Here is a 23,761-nt window from a genome sequence, read left to right as displayed (position 1 = left end):
TCTCATTAAATTGCTGGATTGCCCAGGCTGGGCTTGAACTTGCACCCTGGCTCTGCATCCCAGTAGTGTTGGATTTACAGGCATGAACCACCATACCTGGCTAAGACTCAGATCTTATAAAAGCTAATCCAATTCAATTTTAAATTTTCTGACGGTTGATACAGTCATTGAATGTAATGAGACTTTCCTTTGAAATTGACGGAGACTTGCTGTCTCCCTTTTAAATGTTTCAGGGTTAAATCATTGGAGTTAACTCTCTTGCCCTATGCTCTCCAGCCTTACTCCAGGTTAAAATGAGAAGAAAAGCAGTATTTGGTGAAGTCTTATGTTTTCATTAATGACAGAAAAGCAGGAGAACAACACAGTCCCGTGATTTTTCTTTTTCTTTTTTCTTTTCTTTCGGTACTGGGGATTTAACTCAGGACCTTGCACTTGCTAGGCAGGCGGTGGAACCTCTGAGCTAAATCCCACAGTCCTGTGGCTTTTAAACATGTTTTGAATTGGCTGCCAGTTCCTCATTTCATCCACATCCGAGTTGAAACAATGGCAATAAATAATTACCACAATGTATAATTTGAGAAGGAACTGTGGGAACACACTGGAGAAGCGCTCAGCTTGGGCTTAGTTTGGTCAGTGGAAGCTTCCAGAAGGAGGTGATATCTCATCCAAAGAATGACTAGGAGTTGGAATTATATAGGAGAGAGAGAGGGAGAGGGAGAGGGAGAGGAGAGGACATATCTGAATGACCAGAATGCATGTAAATGAATCGTAGGATGGAAAATGGCATAGTGACCATTGTTATTAGAGTAATGTGAATAGCTGAGTTCTCTCAGGGAAAGTGTGTAGAAGAAAAGGAAGCCTTTAGCTGAAAAGCCAAAACCCCAAAGAGATCAGATATAGTTCTTCAATTTAGAGTATCCCATGCCCCCAAGCATGGTGGATGATGTTTAAGTTTTGGAGTTAGGTTGAGTAGTTTTTTAGCAGTGTCCCTGAAACCTTTGTCGTATCATTTAGAAATTAAAATGGTCTTGACATGCCCCCAGCAATACCAGTAGTGTGGCCCCTGCATTGCGTATTTCATCCCTTCCTTAGACAAGGGTTGGAATAGTCAAGGAATTGTAATATAGCTTCCTTTGTGTAATTTTTACTTACTATTGACTCCTATTTTATTAATAACTTTTAAGGTCCTGCATAACAAAGGGGGTTCTGAATTACTTTACCTCAGTTTATAAACCCTCTGAAAAAAGTGTTACGGTCATTCCTGTCCATTCCAAGGATAAAGTGTAGTCTGTCCACACTGAATAAGGTGCAGTTTTCATATTTATGTTACAGGTGGTTTTTTGTTTTGGGTTCTTTTCGTCTTTTTTTGAGACAGAGTCTCACTGTGTAGTTCAGGCTGACCTTGAACTCACACTGGGTAGCCCTAGCCATAGCAGTCCTCCTGCCTCAGCCTCCCAAGTGCTGAGATCACAGGCATTATGCCACCACACCTGACTTAACAGATGATTTTGAAAGCCCCTTCAGTATCTCATAGTTGTGTTGCTAGAGGCCCATTAAGCTAATAACCTTTGCTTCTTCAGCAGCTGAAATGTGCTAAAGAGAACAGAACCTTTATGTTGAAGCCTCAAGCAAGCCTTATCTTTCTTAGAAAGCCCTTTCCACTGCTAAGAAGGGACACACATATATCAAAATTAAGTGAACCTGGGTAGTTCAGTTGCATTGGAGTTTCTGAATTAGGTGAGAGTGGAGTGAGGATCACTTATTTTAGTTTCTTGCAACTTCCAGTACTAGTTATATTATGGACAGATGAGTTAGACATACAGGCTGTTAGATGGGGCTAGGTCCTTGAGAGGGTTAGGACAAAGGTGAAACACACCGTAGCTGCCACCAGAGACATGGAGGTTTTCACGATAAAGATAAGATGACCAGACCTAAATATTTCCTCAAAGAACAAACACTGGCCCTAATGAAGTCTAGATAGATACCAACCACCTGGTGGATGACGGAGACCTCTAGACCGAACACTTCCTAGGAGAATCTTTGTTCTTTCCATCTATGCTCGTTACATGTCTTGTGTCCCAGTTGGCCCCCCATAACCTCAGTGACTGTACTTGTAACCTTATTGGATATTCATGGCTCTGGGCCATGACGTACCCATGTGAGTTTCACTCTATAAAACTCTTGTTTAGTGGGGTCCCTGGCTACCCACGTGGGACCCTCCTGCCCCTCAGGAGCTTTCCTATCCATAAATGTTTCCTACTCTAACCTCTGTTGTTCCTAGAACTCTTCCTTTGATTTCTAGAAAACAAGAGCTCAGTGTATTATACAACTAACCAGTTGGGAGATAGAATATTTCATATTTCATCTCGAGTATGATTTGCTGTATCATTAACACAAGTTGAATTATCCATAATCTGAAAATCCCAAATCTGAAATACTCTGAAATCCCAAACTTTTTGTCAAAAAAGTCTATGCAAATATTCCAAAATTTTAAAAAATTCAAACGTGAAACAGTTGTTTTGGTCCCAAACATTTTACATAAGTGATTCTCAACCTTTCAGTTCTAGGATTGCTTTTCCTAATGTTGTGTTTGAGTGAGTTTATTTTTACCCAGATAAAACCATAAATAAAAATGTATAACAACTTTAATTTTAAAAGAAGTAAAATCTTGTTTTATAGATCAGTAAGCTCCACTTTCGTCAAGTTCATGGTTGTTTATATGTGTATGTATAATCCCTATTACATTTCAAATGTTGGTACCCTAAACTTGCTGTTTGGTAGTTTTTTAATCTTTGTTGTTTTTGTTGTTTTTTTGTACTGGGGATTGAACTCGGGACCTTGTGCTTAAAAGGCAGGTGGCAGAATCACTGAGTTAAATCCCCAGCCCTTGGTAGTTTTTTGAATGATATATTGACTTAAAAGTGGTCTGTTTAGTATAACCTAAAAGGTTTAGTAAATAACTGCTTCCGAATTGCTCCCCCCTTGATTAATGAGGCATAAACTTGAATTTCCCACAGTAACAAGAAACACAAATTGATTTTTAGGGTGCTTTGGCAAAAACAGAATTGATAGATTCATGGTAAGGGTTGCATTATTCTTAAAGTGAATTTTCTTATGTAACTGTAATTATCTCAAAAGTCAATTAATGGACTTGGTTGTACATAATTTTCACAGCAAATCCCTCTGCCTGAACTGAGACACCTGGGTAATCTGAGTGGCAGAGGCTTTAGTCTCCTACAAGTTCACTGCACTTCACCATTGGGCTTCAGATTCCAGAAATTTGTGGAACAGTTGAGTAGAAACATCCCAAAATATGGCTAGGAACAATTTATTTAGAAACATTTTCCTGAAGTAGGCAGCTGAGTTTGTTTAGAGAGATGTTCTCTAAATTTCTGGGTTTAATATTTAGAGACATTCTCTTGAAGTCCTTGAGTGCCTAAGGGATTTATGGAGACTTTCCAGATCAAAGCATTAATTATGGAGTTAGTTCTGTTTTTGATTCAGTTTTAGATAACCTGTGTCTTAAGATCCTAATTTTTTTTTTTCCCTCTGTACCACAGATCTAACTCAGGACCATATGCTTGCAAGGCAGGCGTGGTAACTGAGATAAATCCCTGACCTTAGATCCTAATGTTTTTATTTTGAGAGTGTCAGTATCTCATTAGACTTTCCAAGTTCTCTTGTGACTGATGGCCCTGAGTAAATTATACTTTATTTCTGTAGATAGTACTCTTCATGCCTGATCAGTTTTTGTTGAGATGCCCCTCTCTCCCGTTAATATTAGTGGACTGTAGTAGTTAATTTTATTTGTTGAATGGGAATGTTGAGGGAAAAGGTAAGAAAAGAGACTCTGACCAGGTTTGATAGTGACTGTATGAATTTATCACTTATATTTCAACCTTTTATAGTCTTAAATCCCCTCTTTTGCTTTTCTCTCCATTCCCCTAATAGTCAACCAAAATGTAGGCAGAGTGAATTAAGTGGCATTGTACCTAACAGGAGATAAGTGAACAACATATTACATTAAAGTATGTAGTGAACATAAAAGATCACCACCACCACTTGCTGTAGTTACTTTCTTGTCATTGAGACACAGTACCCAACACCTGCAGGTTAAAGGAAGAAACATTTATTTAAGATCACAGTTTTAAGGGCCAGGGATTTAGCTTAGTGGTTCCGCCGCCTGCCTTGCAAGTGCAAAGTCCCGAGTTTGCTCCCTGGTACCAAAACAAACAAACAAACAAACCAACCAAAAAAAAAAAACCAAAATCATAGAGGCCTCAGTCCTTAGTTGACTGGCTCTAAGGCAGGATGGCATGGCAGAATAGAGGAGAAAGAGCTCTCGCAGGCAGGAAGCAGCGAGAGATCGAAGGAGTAGAAGGGACATATATTACATCTGTATCTCTATATATCTGTCCAGACCAGGCCCACAGTGACCCACCTCTTCCCACTAGGCTTCAGCTCCCACCCACACCCAGCTATAAACCTGTCAGCAAACCCATGCAGCGATGAGTGTCATCGAGCCACGATCCGTCACTCACCTAGCCAGAGCCCAACCTGTGAATGCATGACGCTGCAGGGACATTTTAGGTGTAAACCATAGCACGCACCCCTTCATCTGTACTTAATGTACTGACAGCACATCTGAGTCAGTGTCTCAGGGGTACCCAAAGAAGTATACTGGGTTAAATTCTTTTGTCTGTTTTTATCTTGATTATTAACATGTTTTATAGAAGGAATCACATCTGTTTTGTGAAAACAAACTTTTAGTGTACTTCATATTTAGCAGTTTAATCTTACCAAGGTATTTCCAGGGACACAGCTAGCCATACCTGTGGTAGCAACCCTTGTCTTTTTTTCTTTCGGCAGCCATTTATGAGGGTGTCCCTCTCCCACTTTGAGCGTTTCCTAGGCAAATCTCAACTCCTAGACCTCTGAAGAAGTGCTAATTTCTATACCTCTCCAAGAGTGGCTCATATGTTATTTTCTGTGCAATTCAGTTGCACTAAGCGTAGCCTAGAAATTGTAAAAATGTGACAAATAATTTTTTAAAGCATTCTGGTTTGAGTTGTATAATACACTTTTTTTTTTTTTTGCACCAGGGATCGAATTCAGGCCCTTGCTCTTGCAAGGCAGGCGGCGGAACCACTGAGCTAAATCTCCAGGCCCTTGTTTTTGATTTGAGACAGGGTCTTTCTGTGTAGTTCAAGCTGGCATTGAACTCATTATATAACTGAGGATAGCATCAGATTAAAAGCTATTCTCTTGTCTCGACCTCTCAAGTGCTAAGATTGCAGACATGCACCAGCCATGTTGCCTGGTTTTAAACAAAAATCTTTGTCTCTTGGCTCCTCTTATTTTGGCAGAACTTTCAGTTCCAATCAGATAATATGAATCTAAGAATTGAAGGGGCGAGGGAAGGGTCATGAACAAATCCACATAGGACTCCTTTGCCACCATATTTTCCAATTTTGGGCTAAAAAAGTTGTACTTCACTTTTACAATGTTAACTTGAGCACTAAATACCTATAGATATCATTAAGATTCCTTGTAAATTATTGAAATGTGTATCTCTTTACTTTTTATCCAGGCTGGACGTAAAGAAAGAAGTGATGCACTCAATTCTGCAATAGATAAAATGACAAAGAAGACCAGGGACTTACGTAGACAGGTAAGTTGGAAGAAACTACTGATTGCTTTTCTAAGTTCTCAATTTTGTAGTTTTTTTTTTCTTTTTCTTTTTTTTTTTCAATATACCAGACTTGGGACCTTGCACTTGTGAGGGAGGCAGTGGAACCACTGAGCTAAATCCCTAGCCCTCAATTTTGTAGTTTTAATTAAAATTCTAATAAATACTAGATTTACTTTTAGTTGGGGGAAGGGCTAGATTTTCACAGAAATCTGGCTATCTCTGTTTTGTTGCTAAAAAGCTTCTAATGACTAAAACTTTCATAGGGACATGGGATAACAAAATCTCACTGTGATGCTTTAGCGTGAAAGGATTTATAGGGAGAAAATTACTTGAGGACCTGTGAAAATAACCTTGAAGGATTTTGTTATGATGGCTCTTACGTACAGAAATTCTATAATTACTTTTTTTTTGCGGTGGTGGTGGTGGGGTTGTTGAGACAGGGTCTCACTGTGTAGTTGAGACTGACCTGGAACTCACTGTGTAGCTCAGGCTGGTCTTGAACTCATAGCGATCCTCCTGCCTCAGCCTCCTGAGTGCTGGGATTATAGGCATGTGTCACCACACTTGGCTTTATAATTGCTTATTTGACTTGCCCCGTTCTAATTACATATTTGTAGTTCCTTAGACCATGAGTATGGTCAATATAGAGATATTTGTGTTGCTGTATTTCTTCATGTTTGTAAAGATAAAGAATTTGTTTTTGATGTTTAAAAAAATCCCATTAACATTTTTGAGTCAAATTGAGTTTTAGTCATTAAAGAAGTTGAGTTGAATTTATAAAACAATATATTATCACTTAAAAAGTTATAGTTGAGCTGGGGATTTAGCTCAGTGGTTTCGCCGCCTGCTTTGCAAGCACAAGGTCCCAAGTTCGATCCCTGGTACTACTACTGGTACTGCTACTACTAATAATGTTACAGTAATTCAAAAGATATTCAAGATTCTTTTTTTGGTACCGGGAATTGAACTCGGGTCTTTGCGCTTGCAAGGCAGTCCACCGAACCGCTGAGCTAAATCCCTGACCCTAATATTCAAGATTCTTATCGAGACATTATATTGCTCATGTTTCATGTAAAGGTTAAATGTATCTCTAATTTCCTTTTGGTGAAGCAGTATTTAAAAAAGTTTAGAAAGGTTTGGCTGAGAATGTAGCTCAGTGGCAGCATATGTGCTTAACACATGAGTCCCTGAGTTCAATCTCCAGCACCACCAAAAAAGAGTTTATGAAGGGCTGGGGATTTAGCTCAGTGATTCCAGATCCTGACTCGCTAGCCCTAGGACCTGAGTTCAATCCCCAGTACCGCCCCCCCCAAAAAAAAGTTTATGAAGATAACCTCTTAAGTTTTAAGGCTTATGGTTTGAACTCTGAACCTCTTTTAGATAAAGTTGAAAAAGTACTCTTTTTTTTAATTGCTTTTTGTTCAAGTTTTTATTATTCCTTTAAGATACAAGCCTTAGTTTTGTAATTCACACAGAAAAGGATATTTTCTTGAAAACTGAGATTTTGTTGCTGAAATTCTCTAACTGTAGTATAAAGCATAATTCATGATCCTGTTTCCTGTGTTATAGGTCATGTAATTGCATTGCTTATATGAGAGGCCCTCATGTAAGTGCAGCCAATCTATTCTAGATTTCCATTAGATTTAACAGTACAAGAGAAACAAAAAAGGCTAGCTTCTTGGTAGAAATAAAATCAAATTTATACAATTTAATTATTAGCTCCGCAAAGCTGTCATGGACCACGTTTCAGATTCTTTCCTGGAAACCAACGTTCCACTTTTAGTATTGATTGAAGCTGCAAAGAATGGAAATGAGAAAGAAGTTAAGGAATATGCCCAAGTTTTTCGTGAACATGCCAACAAATTGATTGAGGTAAGTGTATTAGCAGTTTCTCTTAAGTATTTATTTTTTATTTATTGTTATTTTTTTCATTGGGTTTATTGCTACTTTTAAAGTACACAGTACAGTTACATTCATCATTGGGATCTTGTACCTTTACATGACAGGTCTTGGTTCTCATTTTTTCCCTATACTCCTGCCCTCTCTTCCTTCACCCCCTCCACCCTCTTAAACTGTAAGTAACTGGTGAAGTGTGGTGAGTTTTAATCAGTTAAAATTTTTAGGTGTTCACCTGGTATACAACATGTATAAAATAACATCACCAAATGTCTCTCTATAACTACTATTTTTTTGGTCAGTTTACATCAATTATATTATGTGTTAATTTCCTATTCTAGCAACTTAACATCACTGTTTAATGTTAATACAGATAAAGACAGGTCATGATACTAGACGCAGAATATAGTATAAGGTGGTGGGGGTTGAGAGCTGGAGTTCCCAGGAGTTAACACTGCCTGGGCCTGCATCTTGGCTAACTTTTATATCCCTTTTCATTTCCCATTTCTTGTACATAAAAATGAAACCAGTGACATCTACTTTGGATTAGTTTGAGGACCAAAAGAGATAATATATGTCAGTAGGTGCTTAGCCTATTGCCTGAGACATAAACTCAGACCTATCTTCTTGTTTTAAATGTGGAAAAAATAATCTCTGACGTGATGCTAATTAGGTACATTTACATAGTAGAAGTCTATATGGAAGAGGTTGATTTGTAGGGGGAAAAGAAAAAAAAATTACCATTTAATTTCCAGGTAAATTAGACATGGCTCTTTTTCTAACCGCTCTTTTGCTATTTATTTATTCATTATTGCTGCATTTTGAAAATGTGACACACGGTAAACATATATCTAAGTTATTTGATTTTTGTAACTTTAATGCAAAACACCTAATATTTGGTGAAAATAGTACAAATCATTTGGCAGGTTGGTCATTATATAAGAGCAGAAAATAAACCTTCACATAAAATGTGTCTTGTACATTTGAATTTATAGTGACATCCTAGGTTAATATATAAAAATATTCCAAGGAAAACGTCAGTAAGCACATTAAATGCATCACTAATTTTATATCTAGTTTTCTTTTAACATTAATTTAAGTGTTATTTTGACCTTAATTAATTACGTACAGAATACATAGGTCAGTCTGCTATTGAAGTTAATGATTATGGCATTTGGAACTAAAATTGGAGAGTTTCGTTTGTGTTTCCATTAAGCATAATCTTGTTCACAGTAGTTGAATAACAGTACAAGATACCGTTTCCAAGTGTGCACGATTTTATGTTCAGGTAGCCTGTCTGTGGTAGTAGCCTGAGTGACGGGAGTCAAGGACACTGTAAGCCCAAAGCCTCAAGTAACCAGCACAGTAACAAACTGAGAGTGGCAGTGAGAAGAGGGCAGCCCTCATCTGCCCTGGAGTTGGAAGGCCCTTTATTAGGGCCAGTTCTGAGCCTCTTCATCCAGTCCAATGGAGCCTACACAATTGCTGATACCAGTGCTGTATACTGTCTACAACATTTCTTAAGGAAACTTAGGTTTAGAGAAGTTAAGTATTTGCCTAAGCTCATTTGACTTGCATCTCTCCAACAATGAAAGTATTCACCCAAGCTCAGTGGCTTAGAGGACATCCTGACCTCCACTGAGAGTGAGTGAACTAGTTCAGGAGGTTTTTCCAAGGTAAATTTTTAATTTCATTTTGAACATCACCAACCAGCTGTTCTCTTAGATATTAGTGTGGTGTTCCCACCACAGTTAAATTTCTAACCCTGTTCTCACCTTTATCCCTCTCCATGCCTTCCACCCCCAATCTTATTGATGAATTAAATAATACTTGGCTTTTCATCACTTGAGGTATAACTATAGGCTTTGTAGTGCCATTCTGAAACCGTTAAATTACATTTATGATAATAGACTCAGTAAGATATATAATTGCATACGTCCATGAAAAGGAAATGAGTTTTTAAAGTGTTAGAGAAGCCACAAATTCTGACTCAAGGCAGAGCTTTATTCTTCAATGACAAGGCTTCTCCTCCCCATACCACTTTTGTATTATAATGAAACACTCTGAACTAGTCAGAGACTTGTTTTAGCAAAGGTAAAATACTTAATTGTTGGTTTTTGTTAATCTCTTGATTTAATTTCTTTTAATTAGTTCCCTACTAATTAGAGTAAATGTCTACAGGCCAACTTTAGTTTGAGGCCCATTTTCCTTGGGATTCCAGGGGAGGTAAGAAAGCTCTATGAAACCAGGCAGGGCTGGTAAGAATAATCCTCTGGCAGGAAAGAAAAGGCCAGATCCCCTAGCCTCTAGGAGTTTAGCACTAATTATTAGAAATTTGTACAGACTCGCAGGTTAAGGCCATTGTTTCCTAAAGGAATGGGCCGATTTAGCTCAGGGGAGCCATGCCTGCCTGGCAAATGCAAGGTGCTGAATTGGATACCTTGTACAGGGGAAAAAACAAACAAAGGGACTTCTATACTTTAAGTGCCAACCGGAAGTTTAGATAGTTGTTAGTATAGAATGTGGTCTTCTTTGGAGAAAGTCTCATGTGCTGCTGAGAAGAATGTGTATTCTGCTGTTGTTATCGATTGGAACACTTCAAACAAAGAAAGGACTTAGTAGATAACTACAGAGTTTTGGTTCAGCTCTGATATTTCTTTGTTTTCTGGTCTAGTGGATCTTTTGTGACAATAGGGTATTGAGGTTCCCAATTACCATTGTATTAGTGCTTATCTGATTTTTCATATCCATTAGTGTTTGTTTATATAGTTGAGTGTGCTGGTATTTGGTGCATATATATTTATGATTTTTATCTCTTCCTCTGTATTGTTCCCTTAACAACTATGTAGTGACCTACTTTGTCTCTTTTTGGTACCAGGGCCTGAACTTGGGTCCTTGGGCTTAGAGAGGCAGGCGGCGGAACCACTGAGCTAAATCCCTGGCCCTGTCTCTTCTGATCAGTCTCGGTTTGCAATCCACTTAGTCTGCAAATGGAATTAGCTCCCCCTGCATTTTTCTGGGTTTCTGTTGCGTGAAGTTTGTTTCCATCCTTTGATTTTAAGTGTATGTGTTTCTTGTGTGCAGCATATTTTTGGATCTTATTTCTTCTTCCATTCTACCTATCTGCTTCTTTTGATGGGTAAATTGAGACCATTCACATTGATGGTTATAACTGGTAGGTATTGACTTGTCCTTGTCAACAGGACAAATTTTCCTGGTGTTGATTCCTTTTCTTTCCCTTCTAATTTCTTGCCTTGCCTTGCCTGGTGGATTCTTTCTATTGGGATTCTTGAAATTGTTGTCTTTTTATAGAATATCCTTCAGAACTTTTTGCAGTGCTGGTTTGGTGGTCATGAATTTCTTAAGGTATTTTTATCATAGAAGTATCTTATTTCTTCATCAATTTTGAAAGTTAATTTTACAGGGTACATCAGTCTGGGTTGGAGGTTGTTTTCTTTTAGCACATGAAATTCTTCACTCTATGCTTTCCTTGACTTAAAAGGTTTGTTTTGAGAAGTTGTCTGTGAGTCTGGTGGGTGTTCCTTTATAGATGATTTGTTTCTTTTCTCTGACAGTTTTTAATGTTCCATTATTGTGTTGAGTATCTAGAATCTTGACTATTATATGCCTTGGTGTAGTTTTCTTTCTGATCATGGCTAATTGGCATTCTGTATGCCTCACTTGTCTATATGTCAGATTCTTTTTCCATGTGTCAGAAGTTTTCTGTTTATGTCCTTTATGCTATCTTCTAATTTTTCATTGATTCCAATTAATCTCATGTTGTTCTTTGCATCTTTGAGCAGCTGTTGATTTTTTTTTTTTGTGGTCACTTAACTATTTTTAAGAAATATTTCATTTGAGGATCACTAGCCATAACTTTTTCTTCTAGATTAGATATTCTATCTTCACATTGTTTGGTTCTGCTGCATATACTTTCAGTAAATTTTTTAAATAAAAATTTATTTTACTTCTGCCATCCTTTCATAAAATTCAGCTGGGAGAGCCGGGCGTGGTGGTTCACGCCTGTAACCCCAGCACTCGGGAGGCTGAGGCAGGAGGATTGTTGTGAGTTCGAGACCAGCCTGGGCTACATAGTGAATTCTCGTTTCATCTCAACTACATAGTGAGACCCTGTCTCAAAAAACAACAACAACAAAAAATTCAGCTGGGAGGTTTTTTATTTCTTCAGCCTCAGTGCCCCCTTGATTTGCCTTGATCAAGTTGGGGAGTATAGGTTGCATCTTGTTTCCATGTTTTCTCATTTTCTTTGTTTATTTGTTTTCTGTACTGAGGCCTCTAAATTGCTCATGGTAGGTAGCTTAATTACTAGTATTGAGACCTCTTTAGGAAATAACAACTTTTCAGAGATGTCTTAGAGATCCAGGTGGCTTTTGGCTTCCTGCTTCTTGAATTCATTAGGGATGAATGGTTGGTGCCTATTTGACTTAGCACCAAGTACTTTGGTACTGGATTTGTAGTATTGTTTATGACCCCAGGCAATCTAGGTATTGGCATACAAGGAAGATCAATTGACCACAGCAACTGTGTCACCTTGGCTAAAGTAGTACCATCAGCAATAACAGTAGTGTCAAATAGACTGGAAAATGACAAGCTGTGATAACTAATAATATTCCACTTTTAACCATATGTATAAGATTTATAGTTATATAACAAAATCTTAGACAAATCATAAAATTATATACAGCAAATATTTACTCAATAGAGCAATTTTATCCTGAGGAGAAAATTAAAAAGAAGATGAGAAAAAAAAATAGAGAAATAAAAGAAGAAAAAGAGGAGCAAGGCTGAGGAAACTGGTAAAGAAGACGGGGGAAGAAAAATACGAATAAATAAAAACAGGGGAAAGTTTCTCTGTAATTTCAAGCCTCTAATTATTTTCTTGGGGTCTGCAGTTTTGTGGCAGTGTCCATTTCCATTTCAAGGTGTGATTCTGCTCTTCCTGGTAGACAAAGGCAGTCAGCACAGATCCTTGCTGGATATTCCCACAAAGCATGCAGTGGGATTAGGGCATGGTGTTGCTTCTAGAACTTTCAAATCCGTGAAATTTAGGCTGAACCTAATGTCTGGTGGAGGGTTGGGGCCTGAGTCACTTATTTTATTACAGTCTGGATGTCTCCTGTGGGCCTGACCATGAACCTGTCCCGTGATTGTCCCTCAGGTAGTCATTGTGCTTGTTTAACACTGGGAGCCCTGACCTGTGGTTGCTCTGAGCCCTGGGACCTGTTGGCCCCTCTCTAAAATGGCATCTGACCAAACACCCTTTCCAGGGCACACAGCAGTCGCTTGGACTAGAGTCACTCACCACTTGTAGTGCACAGCATCCATTGCTCCATTCCACAGGTGCATTTCTCTCTGGAGGCCGCTAGAGTTGCTGCTTTCACTGCGTCTCTGTAGGCTAGATCTTCCTTTCTCACACCACAAGCCTGAAGCTGGGGAGAAAATGCTGGTTGCCCTTTCCTTGGCCTGCATTGTGGTCCTGTCTCTTCAGTTTCTCTGGAATATTCCCTACCAGTCCTTACTGGCTCACAGGAATTCACCTCTCTGCTTCTTTCCTTCCCCAAGTTGCTATTTTGTTAACTATCCTTTTAGTACATATCCCAAATAAATTTAGAGTAAATGTGTTGGGTCTTGATAGCTTGGTTTTGGGGAGGGTTAAATACTGTTTTAATAGAAAGAATTTCCTCCCAGGTCAGATGAAATAGAGTAACAAGTTTGTGCTTTATTTTTTTTTAGGACTATCATATAAAGTTGCTTCAAATGGTATTAATAGTTCCCAAGTAGTATTGGGGATAATACCCTCTGCAAAATTGAGACCCTTTTATATGGTACCTTCTGTGTCTGTGATGTTATGTGGGTAGAATATTGGTTTCCGAAATTAAAACCACATACTATTAAGGTTTTACCAACAGGCGCAGATTCCTCTAGTCCCTGTGCATACAAACAGTGTCATTGACTGGTCCTGGCTGTAGGACCTTATTATCACCTTAATAAATGACTTTTGTGATTTTACTTGAAAGCAAATAGCAGAATATTTGGCCCAAGGTCTTTCTGATTCTTATTTTTGAGGGCCTGACCTCACAACCCAGTTGTCTATGGAGTAACTCTTGCAGAGTATTGAAGCCCATTAAGGGAGGGGAGCAGGAGTTAAGGACCAGTATTGGTGAACTAGGTGATTCATCCACTCTTCGCCATTTTCTTCTGTTGTAGAGCACCCGAGGGCTTTTCTCTCCTCTGCTTATAAAATGGTGTGGCTGTGCTTTTAAGTAATAATGATGCCTTTTATACTTGACTCTTTCTCCCAATCAGGTTAATGATTTATTTATGTTGCTCTGCAATTTAAAATATTGGGGTGAAAATTTTATTTTCTGTCACATATTAACCTTTTTATCAATAATGCAACACCCATGTGTCCTTTTTAATTGCTTCATTCCTTGCCCATTTCTTTGGCTGTGAGCAGCTCAATAGCTAAAAGAATCAGTTTTCCCTTTAATTTTGTTTTCTTTTGAGTTGTTTTTGAATTTTATGAATTGAGAGTGAAATGGGGAAAATGCCATTCATGAATTCTGCCTTTAAAAACTATATATAATTTAGTATCCCTTTCCCCTCAGCCTCCAATAATGTATTAAAATATACCTCTTACTATAGTGAATTTGCAGCAATAAGATTGTATCTCATGCCTTGCCTTATGGATTAAGAACCAAAAAGTAAAATGTAACTGGTGTGCTTTTGAGCTGTATTATCACCTACTCCCCTTCTGATATTTTCCATTATCTGGGACTTTATAATATATGGCTTTATTGCTTGGAAATGTGTATTTTAACTGCAAATTGAATGATCTGCATTGTAACTTTTCTTCTGTGGTATGATGATAATATGATGTGCTCTTTCCTTCAAGGCTTTGTAAAGAGCATTTGAATTAAACATTGACCTTTTATCACTACTTGTGACACCTTGGGTATTTTCTCATTTCTTCTATATGATACTGTAGGTTGGAATTCTGGCAAATAACAAAGTAAATGAAGCTTCAGTTTAGATGTGTAGGATATTTGATGAAAAAGGTGTTTGGGGAATTCTGACTTTAGATTCCATGTGAATTCTAAGCATATTCAGCTTGGTTTTCTCACATTTCCAAGGGTCTATAAGTTCTGATGCATGTGGTTGTGTGAGACAAAAGTGTCTTGCAGATACTTTCCTCACAGACACAGACTTTTTAGCTGAATTTAACCACCTCATCATATTTCTGAATGATGAAACTAAGGCAATTTAGATGAACCCTATTCTCAAGTGGTCTGAATTCTTTTCTCCCAGAGCACTGTAGAAATGATTAAGAAAGCATTCTGCCTAACTCTTGTCTCTGGTCCAGAAAAGAGTGTAAACCCCCACCCCCATTTCCTCACCAGGAAATAGGACTAATGATGAGCTTATGTTTAGACAGCACTCTTTATAGATTTATTGATGGATTAGGCAGTTAAGTAGGAACTTTAAAAGTGGTTTGTAGGATACCGTACAAATGAAAATAATTACAGGTTTATCTGAGTTATGCTGTACAAATAAAAACCTTTAAAAAAATAAAGCCAAGTTGTTTAAAATAGTTGATTCTGTTTCAGTAATTTCACTATTTCCAATCATAATCATATTTTGTATTTGTTGCTGTGTAGTGATGTTTCCATTTGTATCCTGCCTCTTCCTGAAATTCAGTTGACATGACTTATTTTGGAAGAAAACATAAGATAGATATGGAAAATTGGGACCAAGAAAACAATAGTAGATAGTTATGAACTTAATTGTCATGTTGAGTTTTGATTTCACACTCAACAACTGTCTATAGGATGGACCCCCCCCCACCAAGTAGCATATTTTAAGAACAGAATGTAAAAATAATCCTTACGTGAAGCTTTTTATAAGGAATATTGAATAATCATTCAGTATTAGAATATATAGGATCCTCAGCGTTTGACAATAAATACAGGGCCATGGGTTTTCCTCTCGTAAGTAGTCTATAAAGGCAAGGTCCTAACATCTAGCTCCTGAGCCAGCTGTGATCTGGTAAGGAATTTATGCAGCATTTGGTCTCAGTTTCCCTGGAACAATATCCAGAGGACTAAGGATTTCAGGATATCCGTTACCATTACTAACATGTGGTTTCATTTTTGCCTTTGTACTCATTCTGTCTTTCTGAGCCATCTACTTCCATCCCACATTCTCCAGTTCTATTTCTTCCCTCTATCACCCCCCGCCCCACTTAGCTCTGTGTTTTTTTTTTTTTCCCCTACTGGGAATTGAACTCAGGACCTTGCACTTGCCAGGCAGGTGCAGTGCCACTCAGCTACATCCATGGCACTCTGTTTTTTTGTTGTTGTTTGTTTGTTTGTTTTTTTGGTACCAGGGCTCAAACTTGGGACCTTGTGCTTGTGAGGCAGGTAATGGGACCACTGAGCTAAATCCCCAGCCCCTCTGCATATTTTTTAAAAACTGCATTATAGAAATTAATTTATACCCTGTACATTCAACCATTTTAAATGTATATTGCAGTGACTTTTCATAATTTTTGGAGCAGTACAGCCGTCATCACAATCTAGGTTTAGAACTTTTCTGTCATCCACCCACGATTTTTTATATCTTATTCCCTAGTAAAATTGCCAATAACCTTCCCTAGAAATTGGAAAGCTAGAGGCTTATCCTCTGTTCCTTCATCTTTTCCCTTGTTGGTTTTTATTACAAACAGGTAAATATTACAAACATTTTGAAGGGCTCTGAAGTTTCTCTGACCTACAATTGGGACTTCTGCTTTATGACAAGTTTGAGAAAGTTGTTACTGATTTCACTGTTGTTTATTAATTACAGGAATTCAGAGCGTTTTAAAGAAGAAAACTCAGATGGTACCTAGATTGAAGGCCCTATGGGAAGTAATGCAGGTTTTGAGTTTCCCCCAAGACTGCTACTTTGGTCATGGGGTCACCATTTAGACTTTACAGCTCCGTCTCACAGCGCCTCTCACATGTGCACTTCTACAGCAGAGGCCATTGTGAGGGGAGAGCAGAAGGAAGGCTCCTCTTCTACAAAGGCTCTAGGGTTGGGGGCAGTTGAGTAACTCAGCCAAATACAGAACTAGAAGCAGTTAGTCTGGGACTGGCAAACAACTTTTGTTTGTTTGCGTTAACTCAAATATTTTAGAGGAAAATGGTCTTAGGTATATTTTTCCAACAGACAACTTCACTTAAATTCTGTTAAAGACAATCTATTGTGGAATAAAGGTAGAGCTTTCCTAAGCGGCTGAAAAGTTGTGTTTTCTGTTTTTGTGTATATCATATTTGCTGATCGGACATACCCTGGCTTTGACAGTTAACAGCTCACATAGTCACGGGGCTACTTCTCACATCAGCAGAATTCAAAGCTGATTTTGTTTTATCAAGGGTTTGCACATTTTCAGAAGCAGCCTATTCTTCTACAAGGTCTGTCCATGTATGGAGTGCAGCGGAACTTAGACAAGGAGGGGTCTGTGATTTCAAAGCTAGTGGTCGTAGTGTCAGTCAGAGTCCACTTCTTAGATTTGCAGGAATCAGAGACATTTATGTTCCTAATACACAAGTGATACAGCTGTAGTAGCAAAAATATAGTGATTTATTCTCAGAACAAATTTAAAGATACTCCTTATTGCTCTACAAAGTCTGCTCTGCTAGGTCCTTTGTGGGAGTTAGGTGTGCCAGGAGTTTTGAGTTTGGACATTAGATTCTTCTTCAGTCTTGGTATTTCTGGAGCCTCAGATTTTCCACAGAAAGAAGCATTTAGGGAGTCTGCCCTCACTCTCCTTTCACTGTTGTCAGGCCTGGCACTCTGGTGTATGAGGTTAGCCCGCAGAACTGTGGTGAAGACTGCATTTGCACATTTGCCATTGTTAGACTGACTGGTCCGGGTCCCTGGAGGGTGAATTGAAGCTCATTCACCCAGAGAAGACTGCTGGTGACAGGCACCGCTGCCTCCACCCAGGCCTTCTGAAGCAAGCAGTGTGCTCTTGTCGAACATCACTGCTTTAACAGTGCCTCAGAACATTTTAAAGTAAAGAACGACTCTTCCGTACCTTTTGTTTTATGATGATGTGTATCAGGAAATACAAAGGTGGTTTATGAAATTTAGCCTTAGCCACACCCTCATGTGTCTCAGACACCCTCATATCTGATCTGCATAGAGAAAACGTGTGTAATCTTTGGCTTTTTAATTTAAATATGTTTTATGAGTTTTAAAGATTCACAAAATTGAGAATATAAACTTAAATAAAATCATATTAGTAGTGACTAGAAAGTAAAAGGAAGAATCAGAATGAGGATGGTCCTAAATCTGCAGCCTGGCTGGCCTGAAAGATGGGAGTGGGCCGGGCTGCCAGCCATCTCTACACTCACCAAGGAGCTAGGCTAGTCCAGAACGGCTAATTCAGTGATCAGCATCAAATTTTATGTTTTTAGAATGCCTTCTGGAGGCAGTAAAGCAATAGAAGTTACAGATTATTCTTCATGAACATATCTAATTTAAGCTTTTACCTTCTGTTTCACATTATATACTATGCATTTTGAGGGTAATATTTCCTCCCAGTAGTGGGACTAAACCCAGGGCTAGGCACATTCTGTACCACTGAACTACATTCCCAGCCCTTTGAAATTTTTTGAGACTGAGTCTCACTGATTTGCCCAGACTGGCCTCCAACTTGTGATCCTTCTGCCTTAACCTCCCAAGTAGCTAGTAATACAGGCACACACAACTATGCCAGCTAAAGGTAATTTTTAAGTCTTAAGTGTTACAAAATTTAGATCATATTTTGCAGTAATCTTTAAACAAAGAAATAGAATTCTGTAATCATTTCTGCACATGTCATCCTGAAAAGAAATGCCTCTTTGCTCAGGTTGACAGTAGAGGATAGAACTGTAAGCTACAGATATTGTTTGTTCATGTTATTTTGAAGGCACCATAAACGTTAGTGATCTGACTTTCCTTTTCCTTCGTTTCTCTATTTAAATTGCATGTTACTTCTTTTGTTTGTCTTTGCTATTAGGCATTGCAAGATTTTGATAGTTAACAGTCTTACAGGAAGCTGATGATCCTCAACTCTGCCACTGCAAACAACAGCCATAATAGTGTATAATTTTTCTTGTGCATGTATGTGCTTAAGTTCTGTGGAGGAGTGAAAATCAAAGGTTCTTGCCATTGCCCTTGTTTACTGTGGTATTAGATTCTAGAAAATGCCTCTGATACTCCACTGCCTACGCCTTTATCATTCATAACTCAATTTGCACCTGGGGAAAAGATGTGTCTCAGCACTGTGTAGTCAGTTGGGCACTAGCACTGCTAATGGAATTGACAAGCCTATTCATTTAGAAACACGGATAAGTGATCACTGCCTTCATAGCTGCTGTAGAGCACCGTTCTCAGCACAGCCGGAGGTTTAGCAAAACAAGGACGATACAACTTGGAAGGGTGGCTTCTAGCTCCATTAGCTGCATCGCCGAGATGGTTGGCTGGGAAGATAAAGATTTTGTCTCAGATTATGCACTGTCAGGAAAGGGTCAAGCTGTTTTTGAGATCCCAGCTTAAGGACAGTTTTGCTTTTACCTCTGGAATATCATCCCTGTTTCCTTTTCCATTTTTTGAGGATGGCCTTGGGTCTGTCTTGATGTCTTCATGCTTTTTATTTGTAGGGAAGCTTGTTCCAATAATTTATCTTGGCTTAAATTAAGCATTCACTTACCTGTCAAATGAGAACTGAGAAGAGAACCTTAAAATTATCATTTACTTTCTTCAAAAACAGTTGCAAAATTCATGTTTATCTGTGGATACCAATGGTGCTGTCCCCTTTTTTGAGACAGGGTCTCCCTGTGTAGTCCAGGCTGGCCTGCAATTCACTGTATAGCCTAGGGTGGCCTCGAATTGGCACTGATCCTCCTGCCTCAGCCTCCCAAGTGCTGGGATTACAGGTGTGTACCACCATACCTAGCCATACCTAATGCCCTTAGTTCTTCAGCTTTTCTCACATTATTGCCTATACCAGAGAGCCTCTTTCTGAAGTTTACGTGCAGGCAGCTTAGAGTCCCTGCACAACCTCTGAGGTATTGGCTCTCAGATCTTTCCAGGTTCTGCCATCCGCCTATGTTGTGCTATATTATGCGTCTGTATAGTTTGCTTAGTATAGAGTTGTAAAATGTGTCCCATAAGCAGATTGTGAGAAGTGAAGCCCCATTGGTGTACTCCTCGCCTGTTCTGGAATGTCCTGGGATAGGGGTAAATTTATGCCTGTAAATAGGTATATGCCTCTTTTCATAGTCAAAAGAGAAAAACCCTCAGATATTTTGTGTTGTTCCCTCATATAGGTTGCCAACTTAGCCTGTTCCATCTCAAACAATGAAGAAGGTGTAAAGCTTGTTCGGATGTCTGCGAGCCAGTTAGAAGCCCTCTGTCCTCAGGTAAAGTACATCTGGCAAAGTCCGCAGCACCACCAGCCTGGGTTTTAATAGAGTAGAGATACGCCTTAGTTTTTAAGTTCTGGGATTTTTTTAAAAAGGATATTAAACATCTTGGAGACAGACCACTGGTACAAAAGCCATATATTTGGAAAAAGTTATGTGGTGTTCTTTTCACTGTTGTCACTCTCCTTATCAAGCCACAACTCCAATCCTTTTGATTTTTTATTTTGAGCCAGGGTCTTCCTAGTAAAAAGACAGACCCACCGGCCTCTAACTTGGATCCTCTTGACACAGCCTCCCAGGTAGCTGGGATGACAGGTGCTGTGCCGTTGCACCTGCCTACAAAAGTTTCCGAGTCACTTCCTCTTGGCATCACACTTTACTGACTTCTGCCCTTTGATAAAAACGTAGAGTCCTTCATTGCTAGAAAATGAATGTCAGTGGCCACACTGCCTGCCTGGTAGTCTGGAACCACAGTGGTTCCTTCAAAGCCTGAAACTAATCACCGTCTACTTGTACTTCATCCTGATGACCAGTATTGGGGTCTCTGTTGGAGGAAGCTAGTTCATGGCTAGTGTCCTTCCCCGAATGTCCCCAAGAAGCTGACGATACAGACGTTAACTTAATTCAGATGGTGAAATCTAGAGAGCTTTTCCCTAATGACGTGTTGGAAGACACGTGATTGGGCTACGGTAGCCATTGGCTCTCCGAAAGACTGAAATTCACGGGACAGTGAGTACCCTTTAAGTACCCAGGGTGTTGCCTGCCACCCAAGGAGCGTCGGTGGTATTTTGGTAGAAGAGATTGCCTTTCCAATTTCCCAAGTAGCAGATGTTCAGGACACACTTGGAGGACTTGGAATAACCTCTCTTTGCGTGTCCTGCCAGATGGCAGTGGCCACAGACAGGCAGGTGAGCCACAGAAGTGGATTGAAGGTAGATGTCAGAGAAATGAAGTTTCCATGTTACGTTTGCAGTCATTCTTTTTTTGTTTTGTTTTGTTTTGTTTTTTTTGCAGTCATTCTTAAAATATACTGTGATATTATTTTGGCTCTTTCATAAAAATATTCCCCAGCAGTCAAGATAGCTTAGTTTGTCAGTGATTGCTCTAGAGTTAGGTAGTTTGCTGAGCAGCTTGTGAATCCACATCATCTGACAGATATTTCCATAATTTTAACCCAGCCATGAAATCTGCCAGTGATTGCTAGCTACACAGATAATAAGTGCAGTGGATTTAATCACCACCTCCAGAAAAGTTCATGGATAACTAAGTTGTATGAAATAGGTTTAAAGTGGATTTCAAAAAATTGGGCATTCTTTTCTGGTTTGGCATTTTATCCTATCAACACTTTGTTTTTAATGTCCTTGGTTCTCCGTTTGGTTTTGAAATGCTTGAAAAGCGACAGTGCTTCCACGGATCTCAGAAACAGATGGTAACATACGCTGATCACACCTACCAAGAGTATTTATATAAATGATCTAGGGGGAGATCATGTGGGGTGTCTCGTAGATCCTAATGAAAATGCTCGTGTGCATGAACCATGTTTGACTAGGCCATGTGCACAGTTTAGAATTTGCCACCGGAAAGTCTCATTTCTTCCTCTACCTGCAGTTTTATCTCTGTTACTAAATGGACCTCAGGAGGAGTGGGCATGAGACAGACATTGCCCACATAACTTGTATTAGGTGTGTATCCTGGATACAAAACTGTTCTTCCGGGAGGGTTATTCTCCACATTCTGGCTGGCCTCCTCCTTCCCCTTGCTCACGAACTGCTCTGCAGTTGGGGCTGGGTAGGGTCATTAATGGCATACATATTCGATTTTGGTAGGTCTGATAATGGTAGCCTGAGCAGCATGGGCCATTTGTTTTCCAGTAAGGAAACTATGACTGCACTCAGGCCCTTTTCGGCCAAACCCCTTCATTACTTTGTTTGTTTGGTACCAAGGATCAAACTCGAGACCTTGCGCTTGCAAAGCAGGCGCCGGAACCACTGAGCTAAATCCCTGGCCCTCCCTTCATTACTTTGAAAGATAGCAATTCGGATTTTTCTGTCGTGTTATATCATGTCATGTGTCCTAGTGAAGTGGATGTGAGAGAAAGCCATGGTGACTCTATGGACCAGATTGTCCCATTTTGTTTGTGTGATTCTCAAAAAGAGTAAAAAATGAACTTACTATCTCTTGCAGGTTATTAATGCTGCATTGGCTTTAGCAGCTAAACCTCAGAGTAAATTGGCTCAAGAGAATATGGATCTTTTTAAAGAACAGTGGGAAAAACAAGTCCGTGTTCTCACAGATGCTGTTGATGATATTACTTCCATTGATGACTTCTTGGCTGTCTCAGGTAATGAGCAGATTTTCCAGAGAAGCATGTAAGGATGTGTATAATTACTTTCATCTAAGTTATAGTAATGAACAGTCAGACACTCCCAAGTATGGGCAGGTACATTTTTCTAGAAATAATATACTGTTTTTTTAAAAAAAATGCTTCCACTGCCTCCTGAGCAGTAGGAGGTGTGGTTTGAGCCATATCCCTTGTGGCATGGTTACTCTTCATCCTTGAAACATAAGTTCTATTTCCTTCTTGGAAAGCCTCTGTCTCGCAAAAGTGATCATAGTTTAACTGCCTACTTTTCTGAAGACTGTCTGCACAGATAGAAAACAGAGAGGAAATATTTAAGTGCCGTTTAATTATGAACTTGCAAAAAATAAATCTGTGTAATTCACCTCACAAAAACAGTTGATTTCATTATATAAACATAAACTGGTAATGACATAGTAAATTGCATTCATATAGAAAATGTCTGTCAAATGCAATTCAGTGTTTATCACACAGAGATAAATTTCAATCCTATCTCCTTAGAGTTCAGTAACATTAAATTTCTCCATTTAACCAGGCCTCTGTTGCCCTTGGCTGCCTGGCTGCAGTCGGGAAGTGCCTGGCTTTCTGAGGCCAGTGGCTTCGGCAGAGTCAGTGGGTTGGGTTCTTACAGGGCTAAAAACCACCTGTCACCCCAGGGAACTGCAGGCTAGGATGTGGGAGACGAGTGGCAGTGGGGCTTGAAAGCAAAGTGGGACTTAAGTACATGCACAGCACAGTCCTCCAGCAGTGACCTATATAAGGGTGACGTGTGTTCCGCATACCAATGTTCCCTGCCTTTGCATGCTGTCCTTGGGATTGGTAGCTTTGGCTTGACTTCACATAGTGGGGAACAGGCAATTTGTAAACTGTAAAAAGCTAGGGTAAGCCGTGTTGCTGCAGGACCGCCAAATTGCAGGTGCTGGTACTTTAAAACAAAAATCTCATTTGCAAGCACATCTTTGCAGGTGCCAAAAATGCAGCAATGGCTTTTTTGGGAAATCTTGGCCTTCTGTTGTTTTTCCCAATGAAGTACTGAATTGTTCTTTTTCATAGATTTAGAGAAAAACATTCCACCTTCACAGCATACTTTTAAGCAAACAACAAATTCTGAAGTCTAAATGCAAAGCCCCCATCTGGATGGATATTACAATCCTACAATTCCTTTTTTGAGATTAGCTGGGTATGGCTCAGGCTTGGTCTCAAGGGATTTTTAGTTCTTACAGAAAAATAAAAAGTAGTAGAATCAAATGTCCCTCGTGCAACATTCTTCAAATCAAAGAACAAAAGGGATTCTGCAGCAATGTTTAGTGGGATGCAGTAGTATCTACAGGGTATGACATA

The 23,761-nt window shown here is 39.2% G+C and overlaps 1 protein-coding gene across 2 annotated transcripts in view; it reads left to right on the top strand.

Moving 5' to 3' along the window:
- The window catches only part of Ctnna1 (catenin alpha 1), a 160,178-nt gene that overhangs the window by 120,130 nt on the left and 16,287 nt on the right, over positions 1 to 23,761 (top strand). For both annotated transcript variants that reach the window (XM_010613786.3, XM_010613787.1), the window contains exons 8-11: positions 5,591 to 5,671; positions 7,412 to 7,564; positions 19,966 to 20,058; positions 22,246 to 22,402. In XM_010613786.3, coding sequence (XP_010612088.1) covers positions 5,591 to 5,671; positions 7,412 to 7,564; positions 19,966 to 20,058; positions 22,246 to 22,402 — 484 coding nt within the window. The remainder of the gene's footprint in view (positions 1 to 5,590; positions 5,672 to 7,411; positions 7,565 to 19,965; positions 20,059 to 22,245; positions 22,403 to 23,761) is intronic.

This window comes from Fukomys damarensis, unplaced genomic scaffold (genome assembly GCF_012274545.1).
Source record: "Fukomys damarensis isolate Sample0158 unplaced genomic scaffold, DMR_v1.0_HiC HiC_scaffold_3, whole genome shotgun sequence".
Taxonomy (NCBI): Eukaryota; Metazoa; Chordata; class Mammalia; order Rodentia; family Bathyergidae; genus Fukomys; species Fukomys damarensis.
Note: the sequence above shows the minus strand (reverse complement) of the source record. Positions and strands in the feature narration are given on the sequence as shown.